This window comes from Barbatula barbatula (assembly GCF_947034865.1).
Source record: "Barbatula barbatula genome assembly, chromosome: 8".
NCBI lineage: Eukaryota > Metazoa > Chordata > Actinopteri > Cypriniformes > Nemacheilidae > Barbatula > Barbatula barbatula.
The window spans coordinates 12,263,223-12,283,249 of NC_136771.1; the positions used below are offsets into that span (position 1 = coordinate 12,263,223).

The following is a 20,027-nucleotide window of genomic DNA, read 5'->3' on the forward strand; positions in this document are numbered from 1 at the left end:
CATTCGATAAATCAACAAATAATCTCGTTATGTGTAAGATTGTGGTTGAGTTACGTTACGTACACACTGCAAAAATACGTAGTTCTATCTTTTCAGAAAAATAACTTTTCACCTAGAACAGATCCTGTAGGCCTATGTCAGTTTTAATTAGGAAATTAAACTAAAAAGTCAGACGATTTCTTTCGAACCTAATTTCACAAGGTGAAAAAAAACCTTAGCATAGACAAATACATATTTTAGTCTGGTCATTGTTTAAGGCCTATTTTGAGAATAACCAACAACTGGCCTGCAGGTGAACTCCATGGTGAACACCAACATTTTTAGAAAAAGAAATCGCCGTGATTTATTCACGACAAAGCACAGCCTCTCATACCTTATTTCTTATAACTTAGCAGGATTAAAGCAACGCGTGTCATAAACATGTCCCTTAAAGGAACAGTGCACAAATGAAGATATTTGGAAGAATGTAGGCCTACATAAGTAACCAAAAATATATCACCCCCGATTGAGTCACATAGTATTTACATTCCCGAACACTATAGCAGTAAATGGACATGAGATCTGTTTGGTTACTGCCATTCTTCCAGATATCTTGTTTTCATCAGAACAAAGAAATGTATACAGTTTTGGAACAACCTGAGGGTGATTAAATGATGATAGAAATTTTTGGGAGAACTGTCCCTATAAAGTATCAAATCTTTGTCAAAACTGTGATATCGTGTCAATGCACGCATGTTTGTTTTGGTATCTTTGTGGTGACTTCACATATTGTTTTTATAAAAAAGGAATGGTATAGACCACTTTGAAAGATAAAGATGTAAATAACGCTGGTCCACACGATTTTACTGTGTTCGTTTCTTAACACTAGACAAATGTTTAAACAAAATCCAAACAATAGAATATAATCAATACGTTATAGTAACTTCAAATAATTAGGATTTCATTGTAGCCAATATGTAACATTTAAACATTTTTTAAACATAAATTTAAAACGGAAAAGCAAAGTGGTCTGAATATTATAGTTATTATATTGAATCCCAAATTAAACATTAAAGGAAGTACTACAAAGTGCTACATTGTTATTTAAATTGTAAAACATGTCATAGTATCGCGTTTTTCTTACACAAACAAGAATTCTTTTGCATACTATAATTAGAATAATTTTCAACCCCCATCAAATATTGTTACACTACATGACCTTTACAAGCTTTATTTTAATTTTTCTTGAAGTATCTATAACTTAATATTTCTGTCTTTTTATTGTGAGGTGATATGACCTAGACATGACAGATTTGCCAATACAAAAGTATTCATGGTAAAATGTACACAACAAAAAAAAAGTACAAAATTACAGATTTGAATCACAATTAGATATCGGTGAATAAAAAGCTTGTCTATCCACGAGGAAGCATCCATCCTGCACTTTTGAACTGTTAACAACGATAAAATGTTTTGATGATTTTTCAAGGATTCCATAGAAATACAAAGTCTTTTGAAAAAAACCTTCACATTCATGTCACAGGAACATGCGATCTTCACTGTGAGAGAAGCGGGTATTCAGTTCTTGTGACTTCTTGAGCAAGGCTTTTTTCTGAGCCTCGTCAAAGCGATTGACCTGAAGATCCATGTCTCGGTCGAAGGCTCTTCTCTCCACAGGCTTTTTAGCATCCTCCTCTGCCTCTTTCTTCATCTTTTTAGTGTGCAAACTGATGAGAGATTCACCACGCTTGGACTCCTAAACAGAGGATAATTTAATTATTTAGAATTTCATTTGTATCATTTTATTATCAATTTGATATTAAATAAATCACAGTTGTTCTCGATACTGCATGTAGTTTATTTGCAGTAGCTTGCATTATTTATAATGTTAGGTTGTATATTGGAATATCTGTAACAATGTCAAAAAAATTATAATTTACCATCAGTATGACTCTTTGTTCACACAAAAAAATCTTGTAGTTAAAGGGATATTTCACTACCAAATCAAATTGTCCCCATGTTTTACTCACCCTCAAAGTATCCTGACTGAATAAGGTTTTCTTCTGGAAGAACAATCCAGTCAGAGTTATAATACCACGTATCCTTTTGCTTCCAAGCGGTAGAATGGGAGTCAACGGGTGTTGATTTTTTGAAGCTCCAAAAATTGTATCCATCGATCAAAGAACTGCTCGACACCACTCCATTGTTTTAACAAAGGTCTTTTGAAGCGAATCGATGCGTTTGTTTAAAGTAGACCTAACTCAACAGTTTCTGCATATCTCATGTTACAGAAAAGTATCATACCCTTTAAATATCAGTAGAGTCTTTAGTTTGATCACATTTATAAAAGACAGATACAGCTGTACGATTATTTTCGAAAACATGCAAGGTGTGTGGGAGGAGGAGGCGGAACTAAAGCACTCTCACATACATTGACAACAAAACGCAGACAGGTTCACTTACCGTGTGCGGTTCATGTCCAGCATCGTTTAGGGCTGGGACCATTTATCAGTTTCAAACAATCTCCAAATCCAGCGTTATATCCACTGTTTATATAACATTCATCACCCTAATGCAGTGAACAGACAAACACAGCTAAACTTCACGAACGTAGTTCTCTCTCTACTGCACACAAGTGAAAGTGACTTGTGCGCATGCTCCTTCTCCCGCTCTCCTTGGTTGATGTATGGGCGTGCCGCAATTGTCCAATAAGGGATTAAGAAAAGTGGTTGCGTAATGACTTTTCATGTTTGAAAAAACTTAACGAAACCTGTACGAACACTGGGGGAGTGTATCGAGCACAGAAATACTACATCATAGGTCAAACTTGTTTTTTGACAAAGCTGATTATGTCAAGCATGAGAAGACAACATGTTTAACATTGTAAATAAGTCAGAATGCATGATACACCGTTGCAAGGCAGCTTTAAGAGAAATATCCATGTTAACAGCGCTATTAATGTTGATGTCTAGCTTCCGTCATCTCTTTAAAATGCGCTTGTTCTTCCGGGAGATGACACAGGCGTGTGTCGTAAATTCCGGTGACGAACGCTGCATTTTTTGTTTTTAGCAAATTATGTGGTTGACCGGACTGAGTTAGGAAGAATGTTTCACCAGGAAGGAGTTGTGAAGGAGAATGAGCGGGAAAGCGATTTACTGCCCTTTTGAGAAGGCACTACAAGACGCCTGCTGGTTCGCTGAACGCAGGGTTCTTAATGGAGTGTCGGAATGTAGGAGGGTGAGAAATTATGCAGGCACAGATCCAGTGATAGTCCTGTAGGCAAGCAATAGTGACTTGAATCTGATACAGGCTTCTACTGGTAGCCAGTGGAGCGAGATGAAAAGCGGTGTCACATGAGCCCTTTTGGGCTGTTGGAAGACGAGGCGTGCTGCTGCCTTCTGAAGCATCTGGGGGGGGTTGATAGCCTTTGCAGGAAGACCAGCAAGGATAGCATTGCAGTAGTCCAACCTTGAGATACCCAGGGCCTGGACAATGAGTTGTGCTCGATGCTCAGTGAGGTAGGGTCTGAACCTTTCTAATGTTGAATAAGTCATATCGGCATGACCGGGTTGTCTTTGCAATGCGATCATTGAAGGACAGCTGGTCATCAAATATGACTCTGAGGTTCCTGGCTGTTTTGGAAGGAGTGATTGTAGTATTGCCAAGTAGGATGGTTAGATCGTGTCGCACCGTGGGGAGTGCTAGAAAATGAGTAGTTCTGTCTTGACAGGGTTCAGCTGGAGGTGATGGTCTTTCATCCAAGCCGAGATGTCTTCTAGGTAGGCTGTAATGCAAGCTGCTACAGTGGTATTGTCTGGGTGAAATGAGAAATAAATCTGGGACTCGTCAGCATTACAGTGATAGTAGAGCTGTGTGCCCGTATGATGGGTCCCAAGGATGTTGTGTGGATGGAAAAAAGAAGCAGCCCAAGCACCAATCCCTGAGGGACCCCAGTGATCATGTGGTGGGCAATAGACAGCGAGCCCCTCCATGTAACCTTGAAGCATCTGCCGGGGAGGTAAGTTTTGAACCAGTGCAGAGGAGTGCCTGAGATTCCTAAAGATGACAGGGTTGACAGTAGTATCTGGTGATTGATCGTGTCGACAGTGCCGATAAGTCTACCAGAATCAGGACCGAGGATTTAGACTCCGCCTTGGCTAGCCATAGTGCTTCTTTGACCAATAGCAGATCGGAATCAGTGGAGTGGTTTGCTTTGAAGCCAGACTGCTTGTCATCCAGTAGTTTATTCTGGTATAGGTAGGAAGATTGAAAACTGCCCTTTCAGGTGTTTTTGCAATAAATGGGAGGAGAGAGACAGGTGTGTAACTGTCAGTAGTAGAGGGGTCCAATGTGAGTTTCTTAAGTAGGGGCGTGACATGGGCCTGTTAGAATGTGGATGGAAAAGTGCCGGTGAGCAGGGAGGTGTTGATGATGTGTATGAGTGCAGGTGTGAGTGTGCTGGATATGGCCAGAAGGATTTGGGAGGGGATCGGGTCAAGGGGACAGGTGGTGGGGTGGCTGGAGAAAAGTCTGGTGACTTCAGTGTCAGTTAGTGCGGCGAAAGAGGAGAGTTCAATGTAGGAAGTGACACATCGATTGGCATAAGAGGACCTTTGTTAAAACGACAGAACCGTGTCAAACAGTTCTTTGATCGATGGATGCACTTTTTGGAGCTTAAAAAACATCAACTCACGTTCACTCCCATTCCCTTTATACCGCATAATGGAAGCAAAATGATACATGGTAGTTACATTTTACTGGATTATTCTTCCAGAAAAAAAACAATATTCAGTTAGGATACCTTGATGGTGAGTAAAACATGAGGAAAGTTTGATTTTGCAGTGATATATCCCTTTTAAGGCAAATAATGTTTTAAAATGTATATTATGTTCTAGCAACATACTAAAGAGAAAAGTAATAAACATCTTAAAATATGAATGAAGCACATAGAATCTGCCTAGAATTTTGCATTGCTATACAGTATCTCACAGAAGTGAGTGAACCCCTCACAATTTAGTAAATATTTTATTATATCTTTTCTTGTGACAACACTGAAGAAATGACACTTTGCTACACTGTAAAGTAGTGTGTGTACAGCTTTTACAACAGTGTAAATTTGCTGTCCCCTCAGAATAACTCAATGTTTCAGATCCGCAGAGTTCTTTGCCATGAGGTACTATGTTGAACTTCCATTGAGCAGGGCTGCGTCAGAAATCACCTACTTATATACTATAAAGTCCAAAAAATGATTATGCAAAAAAACTGTAGGTGAGAATTACCCTGATGGTCTACTACTTCCACCGAGATTCGTGAGTGTGGATCAGACGTTTTCTTATCTATCCCATGATGCCACCGGAGCTGAGCAATGGTCAAATTTAAAAAGTAAATCAAATAAATATAGCGGAAAACTTTAAGGTGGAAGTCCGTTTTTAATGTAAGTGCAAATAAATACATTTCTCGTGAATAATTTATGTTTTTATCAACGCTGATGTGTAGGTTGTTGTTAATACGTCATAGGTCAAAGAGTATACGGGTCACATGACTATATAACATGGCGGACACAGTCTGAAATGTATTCATACTACTCCTACTCATACAATACAGAACGTACTGTTTTAATGGCCGATAGGTAGGTACTTATTTAAATTCAGTACGTACTGTAACAGTATGTGATTTCGGAAGCAGCCCTGTAAAAGAGAGTGGAGCGATAAAACCAAATAAACCAAAAATTTAACACAACTGCTCACCATTCACACATGAGACCTTGTAACACTAACAAATCACATGACACCGGGGAGGGAAAATGGCAAATTGGCCCAATTTACAAAATGTTATACAAGCTGTACAATCATTACTTAACATTTTAGCAAAGTGTAATTTCTTCATGGTTGAAAAGATATAATATATTTACTAAAATGTGAAGGTTGTACTCACTTCTGGGAGATGCTGTACATAATAAATATATTAATGCACACAGAGAATGTCAGAAATCAGTCACTATTGTCTCACAGCAACACATTAAAGGTCCACATTAAAAAGTCCTGTGGCTCTATATTTAGAAAATATATTTGTACTTTTTGCATGGCCCTGTGTACATACCTTATTCTAACTGCAAATATTTGCTATATGTTTTTCCTAAAAAGAACTTACATTATACTTTGAAACTTTTGCAGCCATCTCAAGCTCTTTCTGAGAGAGACGGGGCCCCTCATCTTTGGCGGATTCCCCCTTCTCTTTAGCCTCCAGTCGCTCCTGGGCAAGACAAACCAGAGAGAAATTTCCTCACATATCTTGCTCCATTCCACAATCCAATGTAAACCATTATTGTTACTGTCATCACATTATTGTTAACTCACCCTAGTTTTTCGTTCCCGATCAGCCGGAGTGTCTGTCCAGATTGAGCGGTCTTTATTCTTTGGGCCTGATCTCTTCTTAAAGGTGCGTGCCTCCAGGCCAACATGCTGCAACTCAGGAGGCAACTCTGTCATCCAGCTCTCTCTGGCAAGCACTTCTGGGCCAGTCTAACAAATAGTTTAAAGATTTGTCAGAATTTATTCAGCTCATTCATAGTGCGTAATTAATCATTAAGTAAAGCTGGATGCCATGACAAATGAATAATTACTATAAATAAACAACCATTGAAGGGACAGCTCACCGAAAAATGAAAATTCTGTCACCATTTATTCACCCTCAAGTTGTTCCAAACCTGTATTCATCTCTTTTTCTGTTGAACACAAAGAAATATATCTGGAAGAATATGACAGAATTTTCATTTTGGGCGAATTATCCCTTTAAGAGAGTTAATGTTGTAATAGTAAAACATTCCTTAATGAGCAAAACTGCATTTATTAAATAAATAAATATGTTTTATTTACATCAACTCCTGTAAGTTTGTCTTTCATTCTTTGAGCTCTTCTTTCAAAATCCAAAACCACAGAGTCCTGTGCTGCCACTTTGGCTGGCATGGGTCCGATAACATCATCATCCCCTTCATCACTGCTTGACAAATCTGGTTTATAACCTGGGGGTAGGGCTGGTCCTAAATATCCTCTTGAATCATTTTCCCCCTCTTCATCTTCAGCTTGTATTTTAAATCCTGGAGGAAGTGCAGGACCTAAAACAGATGGCCTGCAGTAAAATGGACACAAAGCATACAGAAGAAATTGACACAAAGTTGGCGGTAAGTTGCTACAGCTGTGTGTGAAAATATTGTTACAAATTAGCTAATAAAATATTTCAAATTCACATTTCATGTCCAGTTTTTTCTCATGTGCCAAGTAGCCGTGTAATAAGAAAATAAGCCCCTTCGGTGTGATACAAGACCCTTCGCGTCGGGTGATCACACTATGGCCTGATTTCTGCGATAACAATTCTGCGATACAGCTGCCTGTACTTTATCCCTTACTTAACATACACATCAATTGAACAATTGCTGTTAACATTCAGGAGACATTCAGTCTTTATTTTGATATCCCGGAGGTAAAGCTGGCCCTAACACACCCCTATGGTATCATCATTTTCCCCATCTTCCTCTTGTCATTTAAATCCAGTAGGTAGTGAAGATCCAATTAAAGATGGTCTAAAGATGCTGATGCATTCATTGCTTAAAATATGGTCATTGGGGACAGTCAAACTTCCCCATCGAATTTGTACTGGAGTCTTTGAGGATTGGCTTTGAAAGCATTTTCACACGTCCAGACAATTTATGGATCTATGGTAAAATAGCCATTACCCTTCAGGTGACCTGTCTTGATTTTTATATCCAGGGGGAAGAGCTGGACCGAAGAAACCATCATCATCATCGTCCATTTTAGTTTGCTTTGTATATGTTTCTTCCTGCACAAGGCCCCTTCTGCTGATAAAGTAGTACAAAATGTGACAAACAATTCAAATCATAAAATTACTACAATTACCTAGGCCTTAAGCAATAACGGATGCATAAAACAACATAAAAGTTCATACTTTGACGGAGACTTGCTCCTAGATGAGTATTTGGCCCTCTTGAACACGACTTCCTCTTGATCACTGTCTTCACATGAATCAGAGGACTCTGCAGCTTTATACAGTGGAGGTAAAGCTGGACCTATGACTGGAAGTAAGATTTATTTATTTATCTGTACAAAGATATATATAGCTCCTGCATAGCCTGTTATTGTACTGTTATTAGTTCAGCTGGAAAACAAGATCTAAAGAAAATCTCGTTGATCATGCAAATAAAGGTTGAATTAAACATGTTTATTTTGTATAGTACACACAACAGCAGACACAACGTGTATGTAAACATACTTGCGTCTTCTTCATCTGAATGATCACTTTTCCTTTTTCCCATAATTGGTGGCAAAGCGGGTCCAATTAAATGTTGATTCGACATTGCAAAATTCTCGTATTAGAAATAAAAACATGCAAAATGAGAAATATGCAATGACTTATTGTGCACTTTCCAACATTTCCGGTCACACAACACATGCGAGTGAATTTCAAAATAAGAGACTCATTCGCCAAATCCTACAGGTGGCGCATTTTGTTTTACATTAATATTCGTTTTTGAATAAGACGCTCTTTAACTCAAACGTCACTTCGTTTATTTGTTGTCATCAGTTGTTGTTTCCATGGTCGGCGGGACGCTTGAAAACAACAGTCGGTAAGATACATCTGTCCCTGTTTAAATGATACATGCATTATTTCAGAATTTATATAAATTATTACTTTATACAGGATTACACATACTGAAGATTTACACATACTGAAGATTTACACATACTGAAGATTTACTACCAAGTAATTAATTAGAAAAATTGAAAATAATTGCTTTGATCCAGCTAAATTAACGTTACTAGGAAATCGACGGGTTTAATTCCTAATCCCTTAATTATTTCCGTTAATTCCTCGTGTTATTGAGAAGGGCCCGTATTCACAAAACATATTAAGTCTAAAAGAAGCTCCTTACTATTTGAATTAGGAGAAACTCAAGTATTTCACAAAGCCTTTTAGCGCTAAAACTAACTAGCTCCTAGTCTGAGACCCCAGGGGTAGTGAAGAGGACTCCTAAACCTTTAAGACCAACTCACAACAATCCTAAAATGGCTGTAACACTGGCAGTCTACCTTGAAACGTAAACATTTTAGAAAGATTTCATGACGATGAGCTTGACCAAAGACTGCTATTATCTGCTAACTGTTTATGAGATAGGCAAAATGCACACAATTCGCTGAACATATACTTTGAACATGTAGTTTATTTGCAAAAGCTAACTCTTTTTTTAAATAATTCAAAAATCACACTGTTTATTGTGCTTTATTGTATTTTTTAGCTGTATTTTAAGTTATTATTGCTTATTAAATAAGTCAAAACATACTGTTTGAATAATATTACAATAAAATGCACAATAAAAACTTGAAGTCTTATTTGTTTTTGTTGAATTAGTAATTTAGTGTATATTTTATAATATTAAAGGGGTCATATGGCACGAATACATGTGTGTCTTTGGTGTGTTTTAAGTTGCCCATGCATGTATTAGACACGTAACATTGCAAAAATGGAAGTGTCGGAACAACAGATGAATTCTATCTAGAAGCGAATGCTCACCCAGACCTGCTTGAAACGCCTCGTGTAACCACAACCCCACGAATGTACGTCATTTCGTGGTATGATTTGACTAAAACCGCCCAAATCTATATGCAAGTAAAGTGGGATTACTTGTAAATCTCATTGTATCGTCGCTGCAGCAGCCATGTCTTGGAGAAGCTGTGTGATTTGTTGCGAAAAGAAAGCCTCTTTGTTTGCCCTTCCAGAAGATGAGACAACCAAAAACGAATGGTTACATTTTATTTACAACACTGTTCCAGAACAGTGCAATCCGAAAGCTTTTGTTAAAAACCATTACAACTGCGAGTTGAGTTGTTGTGTGTTTGTAGCGCATGTTGTTTCTTGAAGGAGAAATGCGATTATTTTCCACCATAGATCACAATGACCTATCTAAAATCATTAGATCATCTAAATCAAACCACAATGCATGCTAGACCCTATACCTACGAATCTACTGAAAGAGTTGCTCCCAGAAATAATAGATCTTCTTCTTAGCATTATTTACTCATCTCTGACACTAGGACATGTGCCTAAAGCATATCAGGTGGCTGTTATAAGGCCCCTTGTAAAAAAAACATCTCGACCCTGGAGAACTAGTTAACTACAGATCTATATCAAATCAACCTTTCGTATCTAAAGTTCTGGAAAAATTATTCTCAACTCAATTATGTTCCTCCAAGTGAATGACATCAATGAAGATTTCCAGTCTGGATTTAGAGCACATCACAGTACAGAGACTGCTTTGATCAGAATTACAAATGATCTGCTTTTGGAGTCTGACCGAGGTTGTATCTCCTTATTGGTCCTGCTAGATCTTAGTGCTGCATTCGACACCATTGACCACAGCACGCTCCTACATAGACTTGAAAATTATGTCGGCATTAAGGGAATAGCTTTGAAATGGCTTAGATCTCATTTATCTGACCGTTTTTAATACGTACAAATAAACAAGAGGTGTCACGCAAATCACGAATCCCCTGGTTAGGTCTGGTATCCCTCTGAGATTTTTTTCTCCTCCAATGGAGTTTTGGGTTCCTCGCCATCGTTTGCATACTGATCTTAGAAAGAGCTATTGTACATCCATTCTAAATCATAAACATATTACAGACATCGTCAAGAGGTCTTTATGACATTTGACAACAGACGTGCCAGAGATGTAGTGCAGATGAGCAAACTGCATCTGCCAAATGTCTTGCAGATGAAAATGCAGCCATCAAATAGATGTCTGGCAGATGTACGTGTGCTATCAGGGCATTCCCTGCTGTAATGCGAGGTTGGTTGCTTCTAATCGTGTATACACATTGCATTACATATAAAACAAACAATACGATTTGTTAGACCTCATTCTATAATATTTCTATGATTAAATGACCGACAGAAAACCATCCTCTATCAGCCAATCACTGTGCTCATAGTCAGTAGATTTTCTGACATCATCCATAGCAACTAGGTCAACCACGCCCTTTCTCTTAGTTTAAGATTTCTTTCTGCTCCTTAGTAAAAGTTGCTCTCAACAGCATTGTGAAAAGTTTTTGAGAGGAAACTCGTAGCTAAATCTTTTACAGCTGTTTAGGAGAGCTCTTAATGGTACGATAAAATGTTTCGTTAGTACGGGACCTGATATAGAGATGGGGGGGAATCCAGGCACTGCTTATGTCTATGGGATAAATGTCAAACATTATAATTTCTATGTGATATTCTATTCCTAAACTGCTGAACTTCTTATGGATGTGTATTTGTTTCTGTATCAGGTGATGTTCTTACATTAGAAGTCTCTTAGAACGATCTGATTCAAAATGCCACCTAAAAAGCAGAAGGACCCGACAGCAAACATCTCTAGCTCTATTGAGTCTGAGGACATCAGTCTGGAGACAACAGTCCCCACAGAGGATATATCATCCTCAGATGAAAAAGATGGAGCACGGAAGGTGACAAAACAGCTCCTGGAGAGAAAAGAGCTGCTACATAACCTTCAAAAACTGAAAATAGAGCTGTCACAGAAAAATCTGCTCATAGACAACCTCAAAGTGGACAACCTTACCAAGGTAAATGTTTCATCTTAACAACATAAACAAAGGTTACTGCGCATGCGCACGTTTGTGACGCCCCCCAACTGAACTTCCAGTACACATTCACAAACCGCCTGTATATTATTTCTGATATCAATCAAGAGAAACCGAGAAGAACCTTTACTTGACTAAACTTGTCTCTCCAATATTTTGAATTTAGACTCTGATACCAAGCTGCCCACTAGATATCAATGGTTTCTTTAAATGCGACCAAACTACAGGACCCATTCAAAAAATGGTTTGTTTAATAAAATGAATATACAACAAAACTCAACAAATCATTTATTTAATACAATTATTATACAGTAAAACAATAATACAAAATAACATTGACATAAATTAAATACAATATAAATTGTTATATTATAAGAGACTAGCCAAACACTAACCGGAAGTTAACTGTGGGTCATGCGCCCATGTTAATAAAATTATGATGTATGATTATGAATTATGACACACTCATTCTTTAGTTTCCCTGTGGTTAATGGAATGATGCTTTTTTTACATTTGTTTGTAGATAGATGAGCTGGAAGAAAGGCTGAACGATGCTCTTCATCAAAAACAAGTACTTACTTTGCGTCTGGACAGCCAGCTTAAACTTCAGCAGGATGAAAACAGGTGCATTTACATAAACAATAGAAAAACATCATAATGCCACAGATCAATTAGAAATGTGTCTTCATGATCGTTTCGCTTTTGCAGGAAGCAGCAAGCCCTAAGAAAGCAGGAGATGGACACCATCATGCTCAGACAGAAACAGCTGGAAGAGACGAACCATCAGCTGTGTGAGCGAGCAGGGGACCTACGCAGGAGCCTGAGGGACCTGGAGCTCTCTGAGGAGAAGTACACCGAGCTTAAGGAAGTCCCTGAAGACAAACTCTCCATCCCTGAATATGTGGCAGTAAGCATAGGGTTATGTTCTTGAGCTTTATTTAAAAATAAAGATGGTGCGTATTGGTGCTATTTGGTTGTCCCACTAAGTGAACAAGAAACTCAGTTTTGTCATGCATATTTTGTTGATGTAGGTTCGGTTTTATGATGTTGTGAACCCTCTGAGGGCTCTTGTGACTGAGCTGCAGAGGAAAAAGACAGACCTGACCGAGGATCTGGAAAGTTACCGCAACCAATTAAGATCAATATTGGAGGTGGGAGAAATCAAAATATATTTCGAATACAATGAATTAGTTGTGTTTGGGGGAAAATAAGTGTTACGAGATTTTTACAAATTGGTTACACAGGACCGCTCTCCATTTATTGAATTGAATTCTTCAATCTAGTTCATATATTCGCCATCACTATTCAACATTTTCATGAAACGCATTACTTGAAAGTTCCTTTCAGGGCTACTGTAGAATTCAATTCAATGGGACCCGTGGTGTATGTAGATAGAAATAGCTCATTCTTTCTTTTTGTTTTGAAATAGCTCATTCTAAGCTAAGGTAATACAAACATAATCCTTCATTATGTATGGGATTTATACACCTTTGAAATAGTTATGTATATTATATTGCATTTCTGTGAGTTTATCCTGCTAAATTTTACACACAGCTCTAGGTAGAACATGTTTGCATAACACAATGCATATTATTACTTTTTGAATGTCTCTATTTTTGACATCCATTGCTTCCATATTCCGACCAGAGTTATGAGGAGGAGAGGAGAGCACGCTCTGAGCTGGAGATTCGCTGTCAGAGACTCACACTGGAAATTGCTGACACCAAACAGTTTATACAGGAAGGAGATTACAAACGAGAGAACTATGACAAAATCAAACGGTGAGGTTACGGCATGCCGACCCACCCTGATCTCACCGGTGTTTGTAACTATTTAATGAAGTGGGCCGATTTTGTAATAATTTGGACAGAATGAATGTACAACACTTAGGTGTATTAAAAAAGCATTATTGAAGCCCCCCTCACAAAGCTTTATAAAGTTAGATTGCTTTTATTAGTCTTTATTTTCATTTTGGAGCTTCACAGTCCACTTCACAGTCATACTATCAGTATTTTCATTTTTGATGAACTACTCTTTTAATGTTTGGATTAATGCTTGGATGTATGTGTGTACCTGTGAAAACTGTTAATGTAAAATCCTTAAAAACACGATTTTATATGTGCACGTTTAAAGACATGAGCTGCTTTGTTTTATTCTTTAGGGAGAGAGATGGGAATGAAACTGAGGTGAGAGAGTTGAGAAAGAAGTTTGAAATGCTGGACCTCACACACACTGCTGTGACCAAAGAGAGGGCTGATCTAAATAAAGAGGTAATGTGATGTCAATTTTTGTCTCCAATGTCAATTCTCTGTCTTACAGGACTCAGTTTACCCCCGCTCTCTCCTTTTTATCTCAAGGTGGCCTCCCTGCAGCAGTCAGTAACATTAATGCAGAAGGATAAAGAATATTTAAACAAGCAGAACATGGAGCTTAATGTACGCTGTGCTCATCAAGAAGACCGTTTGGACAGACTGCACACCCAGCTCGAGGACACTAAGAAGGCCAGGGAAGACGCCTATGAAAAATATGTGGCATCTAGGTATAGAGATTACCTTCTTTTGTATCAATATTTAGGGAGAGATTATAACTTTGGGCATGGCTGGGTTAAAGGTCTAGATTTAGGTGGGTCTAAACCTAGAAACACAGTGTAACACAATTGTGTAATGATGTCCTCCCTCCACCAGAGATCACTATAAGACTGAGTATGAAAACAAACTGCGCGATGAACTGGAGCGGATTCGTTTAAAGACCAGTCATGAAATAGAGAGTTTGCAAAAGGCATCAAAAGAGATGTACGAGAGAGAAAACAGGTGAGCTCATGCCCTCATCTAATTCATCAGACTTGTGCAAATACTGTTCTTTCCATCGTGGGAAAGGAAAGCTCTTTTAAAAAAATGGCAACCAAACTATGGACGGTTTTAACGGATGCACACACGCCTGGCCCGAAGTTAACTTCCTTTCCGTGTCAAAATATTAAAATATTGACAATTTGATTTAGATTTAATTTATGTTAACATTAATTCATATTAGATATTAATGTAAATTATAATTAATATAATTCACTGCATAAGTGTTGTAGTGATTGAGGTATACTGGAAAGGAAACTGCAAGGGTGGTCTGAGGGATCCAGTTGATAACCTCTGGGATCTCACGTATCTGAAGCCGCCAAGTAGCACCATAGGCTGTCCAGGACGAGCTCACTAATGCTCCGATTCAAGTCTGGGAGGAGATCCCTCAGGATACCATGTGACATCTCATCAGGAGTATGCCCAGACATTGTTTGGGGTTATACGGGCATGTGGGGCCATGCACATTACTGGCTTACATTATGAGTTACTGTGATGAAATCAAACAAGTTGAATCAGCCAGTCATTTTACAGTGATATTACTGCTATTCCTGCCCTGAACGTGTTTATGATTTTGGAATTCATTGACCATTGTCACATTAATTTATCACAACATTATGCAAAGAATAAGTGAAGAGTTTTAACCTGGATATTTTGTTCATTAAGTGTGAAATGGCTGTTCCCTTCATTTTCTTGGGAAGCGTATATTAATATAAATGATTAGATATTAAATGTACGTATTAATATTAGAAGTTTTTAATGCCTAGATCTAAAATATTTTATTGGCTAGAAATGTTTGAAAACAATCGTTTATTGTAATGATTGGAGTCATTCGAAAATGTTAAAAAGTTTGTTATGTTTGTTATCTAATTAGATTAATTGATTTGATAAATGTTCCCCCTCTGTGGCCAGAATCAAAATATTTTGATCACGTTTTTTTTATTTTTTATTACTTGTCTTTAATAATGTTATGTTCATTATTATGTCATTAGAATAAAAAGTTATCTGACATGTTTGTCTGTTGCAATTTTGATGTGCCTTTTGTGCTGTGGAATGGCATTATCAAAGAACATTTTACAAAAGTGGAGCTCCACCTATAAGAGCAAGATTTATTATACAGTATCAAGTAACAATAGATTCTGTTTTCTAACCAGGGGAGAATGGTTCTAGCAGCACTAAGATCAATGGTTTGATTCCACACAAACTAATACAATGAATGCCCCCAATACACTGTATGTCGCTTTACATTAAAGCGTGTGCTTGTAAATGAATATACTTGGATTAAAAACGTTGACGCGAGACCCTTTGTTTTAATTTGCTTGTTTGCTTTATTACGTTATAAATAGATCGATTTCAATTTTCTGTAGTTACATAGTGTGAAATGGCTGTGCTGCAATGGACATCAGCACTTTCTTAGTACCATAATCTCTGTTGCATAATGCACACTATTATTCCCCAGCTGAGTATGTATTTGTTATTCTTTCAGAAACCTCCGTGAAACCCGGGATAATGCAGTCATTGAGAAAGAAAGAGCCTTGAATGCAGAGAGAGATGCCCAAGCAAAATATGATCAGCTCTTAGATCAGTGAGTTCATACACACCTCTCACCTATACGTCACAATGACTGACTGTCATGGGCTTCTGATAGCCATTCTTTCACTGTTTGAAAATATGAACAAACACGCGTGCAGGATTTCTTAACAACACTTATTGTTCAGAGGAAAGACGCGTGACGGCTGAATATGTGGGAACCATAAAATTTTCAGTGCCAGAATAGAACATTAGGAATCGGTGCGTTACAGTATGATGCACATAACAGTACAAATGTCACAGTTTGATGCATCACAGAAAAAACTACTTCAATGAAAACAATTTTATTTTATTTTATTGTCTTCGCGTGTGTCTTGTATACATGTGAAAATGACCTTTCTTGTCTGTCTTTTTTGTTTGTTTTCTCACGGATTCAAACTTTTCAAGCTTGGCTGGATTCCTCAAAGACCTAATCAAGTAATCTTCGAGTAAACTGTTGACTGACATGACCATATATTGTCGCTGTAAATAAAAGTGAGTGTAGCGATGTTTGGGTGTAACTGTGATGTTCAGGAACAATAATAAGCACTTGATACAACATCAGAAGGCATGCGTCTTTCACCGTCTCCGTTCACCATGCGAACCTGCGACAGGTTGTCGTCTGAAACAAATACCTTCCAATGACAAATCAAAATACACTCAAAGCCAAGATTTTAAAGTATGCTGATAGTTGTCCTCGTAGTTATAATAGCTGTAATTGTTTTCGGAGCCGAGAAATGTTTTATACTGTAAATGTTCCCATGGCTTTAGAGCGAGTGTGTCATAGATGTTGAACATGCCTTTGTTAATCACTCCATAGTACAAAATACACGGTCGAGTGCATGTGTTTGCACTATGAAGATCAGTGTCTTAACTTGAATGAGAGCAGCATCAGGTTCTGGACAGTGGCCTATGGTAAACGGAAACTAATAGAAACTGGGGTGACTTGTCTCGAGCGAGAACAGTCTGCTTAAAGTCGTTTCTAAGAACATTAAGCATTGAGTCACTGGCTTGTCTGATTCTGATGCTTTTGGTTTTAACAGGACTGGTAATGCCATGGAAGAGAGAAAACATGTTAAACTGGCTTGAAAAGAACACGGGTATTTGTATTTTGTATTTTGACATGCTCTGCTGGTGCATGCCTGCCTACACAGTCAAAACAGTTTGAACAAAAAGCAAATGATTCAAATTGACACACGGTGTAGTTTAAGCATGCTACATAGAGTAAAATAAATGCAAACTGTTATTATCTACTACTTAGATCTTTAACAGTAGGTGTGATTTGAGTCATTAAGGAACAATGCAGTTTTTATTATAAATGATGCCTGCGCTTTATTCAAAATCTGAAAATGCAATTCCGCCATCTAGTGGCAATCCTGATGACGTCAGTTGTACGGCTTAGGCCGTGGTCAACCTTGACTTTGAGCATACGAAGAACGTTCAGACGGTGATACGAAAATGGGCGGATTCCTCCATTTTCACATTTCTGTACCGAGAGGTCATGCTGTGACATTTTGATCTTCGATTGGTCTCACGCACTCATGTGACGCGAATTCGCTGTTCAGAGTTCAACAAACTTGAACCTTGCCATGCAGCGAAATGCGAAATATCATTGGACAGGCTTGCGTTTCCGGTCTGTCGATAAAAGACTATGTTTTTTTCATTGGAAAAACTTCTGAAAAAATTGGGTCATCATATATTTAAAGGCGGGTGTCCGATTTCTCTTAGCCGCTGTGGATGTTCAAATCACCAAAACAAACAAACCCCACGCACTGAGATTAACTTAAATAATATTAAATTGTACTGCAGTTAATTTTGTATTATTTTTGGTACATTTTACAAGTATTACCATGCTTTAGTTACAATATATACAGCAAAATATGCTAAATGCACCGCAGCTCCTCCTAGTCTCTTCTAAAGAGATGTGCAATAATTGCGATGGTCTGAACAATCGTGATGAGACGATTATTTAATTATTGTGACAGCCCCAATGGTGATAAAACCTTCAGGGCTTTACTGAAACCATTCAGGGCTTCAGCCTCCTTCGCTCACCCGTAGTGCCGCCACCGGCTGCAGTCATTTCAATTTTGTGGATACCAGCCTGCAATCAGTTGTGCGTTACGTTAGCAAAAATGTTCGACGTTATTAACATTTCAAGTATTCATGACAAGAAACTGAACACAATATTAAATTCAACATAAACAAGATGATTTTGTTTAAATCCTTATTAAAGCCAAAATAAAGGCTTACATTATACTCGAATAAGCAGCCATGTTGGAAAAAATCTTTGTTTGAAGGGCTTACCCCTACCCCTCCAACCAAAAGAGAATCGAACGTGAATGTGCTGAACAGAGGGGTAAAGACTATTGGTAAGGGGTAGAAATGGGATTGGGCCTTATTTTATTTTACGCTTGTAAAATAATCTCAGGACAGCTCTGTGGATGAAGTCATTTCATATCCTCGTATAGTGAGATGCAAGACAAATCCACGACTGTCACGCTTGTAACATGTTAAACTGTGCAGCTCATTCACTCGCACACACACACAGAACTAAATATTTAAATATTAGAATTCCGCTCATGTGATTTCAGATCAGAGGTCTAGAAAAATTGACTCAATGCAGCCGGAAAACAAGTTTTAATCGCAAAAACAAAATAAATGGTAGCGCGACATTGGTAAACCTCACACACAAACAAGCGCAATGACAAATGCACTTCACACAAACAAGCAGCTCTGTCTAATGCTCGTTAAAAACTGTATGTGCTATTAAATGTATTCCAAGCACTGACCGATTTTTTTCGTAGCACTGTACAGCCCTGCAGACAGCGCATCGGAATCAGAATTTGCTTTATTGGCCAAGTGTGTGAAAACACATGAGGAATTTGTTGTGGTTTTTTATAAGCTCTTTGTATTTGGTACATAAAAAACATGTACACATGACATGAGAACAGGAAGAACAATAAGTAAGTAAAAAATAGTTAGTACTAAGGAAAAGAGAAAGAGATTTAAAGGGGCCGCATTCTTAAACCTGCTTCTGTGACTCCTGTCATTAATGTTAATCAAATTACAAAAGAAAAGAGGAATTCAATGTGTTTTGTCGATATATTTCTGTATTTAATTTAGAATTCAGCATTGAAGACTGTAAAGTGTTTGGGAACATCATTTTATTTCTGTATATTTCCTACCTGTTAGACACGAGAGCTCTCTTCAATGTTAAATGGCTATAACTCAAAGAACATTTTATGGAGATATCAGTTGCATTACTAATATCAGAATGTTGCCTTTCATTCTTAAAATGATCTGAACATTTTTTTTGTTTCAGCTTTCATTTGGAGATTAAATGTGAAATGATTCAAATGTAAAGTTATATTTAAAAACATTAATGTTTTGTGCAATTAATTGTGATTAATCACAGAAAAAAATTGTGATTTAATCAGATAATCTTTTTTATCGATTGACAGCACCCAAATACTTCAAACCCCAAAATATAAATGATTTAATCATTTACTTGCTCACATGTTATTTCTTCCTTTTTACTCCATTTGTTTAGATTTCTAATATATATCCAGTATATTTAAAAGTGGCCTAATGAATGTCTAGAAGTGCGTGTTGTCGTCCCTTCGCTTCCTCTTGATTGGTCAGCCCTTATTTGCCCATGTCAGAGGCTCACAGTGTCACTGAGCTCCTGGCACATGCCTTGCATTCTAGCAGATACTCCATGCACAGTTGTTGGGCATACCCTGCGTTTTTTAGCCCCGGGATATGGATTGCTCACATTCATAGAGAAGCTGGATTGAGGGCGAAAATGACAGATGCTCCCTTACCTCTCGGACTTGAGAGGTCGAGTCTATGGTCCGGCAACTCTATTTTGGGCTGGCAAATTGAAGTGGGTGAGGGGGGAATAGTGATAAGTGTTGCATTGTGTTGCGTCATGCCGAGAAACCAAATGAAGCCGAATCCAAGTTTTCAGTTGTTGTGTTTATTC

The 20,027-nt window shown here is 37.9% G+C and overlaps 2 protein-coding genes across 4 annotated transcripts in view; one reads left to right on the forward strand and one right to left on the reverse strand.

Annotated features, from left to right (window-relative positions):
* Positions 1 to 1,194: 1,194 nt before the first annotated feature.
* Positions 1,195 to 8,488, reverse strand: gpalpp1 (GPALPP motifs containing 1). 2 transcript variants are annotated; one of them, XM_079462557.1, is made up of 7 exons: positions 8,266 to 8,488; positions 7,942 to 8,068; positions 7,712 to 7,831; positions 6,855 to 7,107; positions 6,336 to 6,500; positions 6,130 to 6,231; positions 1,195 to 1,735 (listed from the first exon to the last, which is right to left on the reverse strand). In XM_079462557.1, exons 1-7 carry the CDS (start codon positions 8,348 to 8,350, stop codon positions 1,517 to 1,519), a joined length of 1,071 nt encoding a protein of 356 aa, XP_079318683.1. In that variant the 5' UTR covers positions 8,351 to 8,488; the 3' UTR covers positions 1,195 to 1,516. The 2 variants fall into 2 exon arrangements, with proteins under 2 accessions (XP_079318683.1, XP_079318682.1); XM_079462556.1 differs by having other exon boundaries at positions 7,712 to 7,834.
* Positions 7,958 to 20,027, forward strand: part of pibf1 (progesterone immunomodulatory binding factor 1) — a 35,099-nt gene continuing 23,029 nt past the window's right edge. The window contains exons 1-10 of one of the 2 annotated variants that reach the window (XM_079462554.1): positions 7,958 to 8,074; positions 11,316 to 11,609; positions 12,151 to 12,251; positions 12,336 to 12,534; positions 12,659 to 12,778; positions 13,275 to 13,408; positions 13,789 to 13,897; positions 13,985 to 14,166; positions 14,312 to 14,437; positions 15,960 to 16,058. In XM_079462554.1, coding sequence (XP_079318680.1) covers positions 11,361 to 11,609; positions 12,151 to 12,251; positions 12,336 to 12,534; positions 12,659 to 12,778; positions 13,275 to 13,408; positions 13,789 to 13,897; positions 13,985 to 14,166; positions 14,312 to 14,437; positions 15,960 to 16,058 — 1,319 coding nt within the window. In that variant the 5' untranslated portion in view covers positions 7,958 to 8,074; positions 11,316 to 11,360. Of the gene's footprint in view, positions 8,075 to 8,525; positions 8,621 to 11,315; positions 11,610 to 12,150; positions 12,252 to 12,335; positions 12,535 to 12,658; positions 12,779 to 13,274; positions 13,409 to 13,788; positions 13,898 to 13,984; positions 14,167 to 14,311; positions 14,438 to 15,959; positions 16,059 to 20,027 lie in introns of those variants that run through there. The other variant, XM_079462553.1, reaches the window with a different exon arrangement.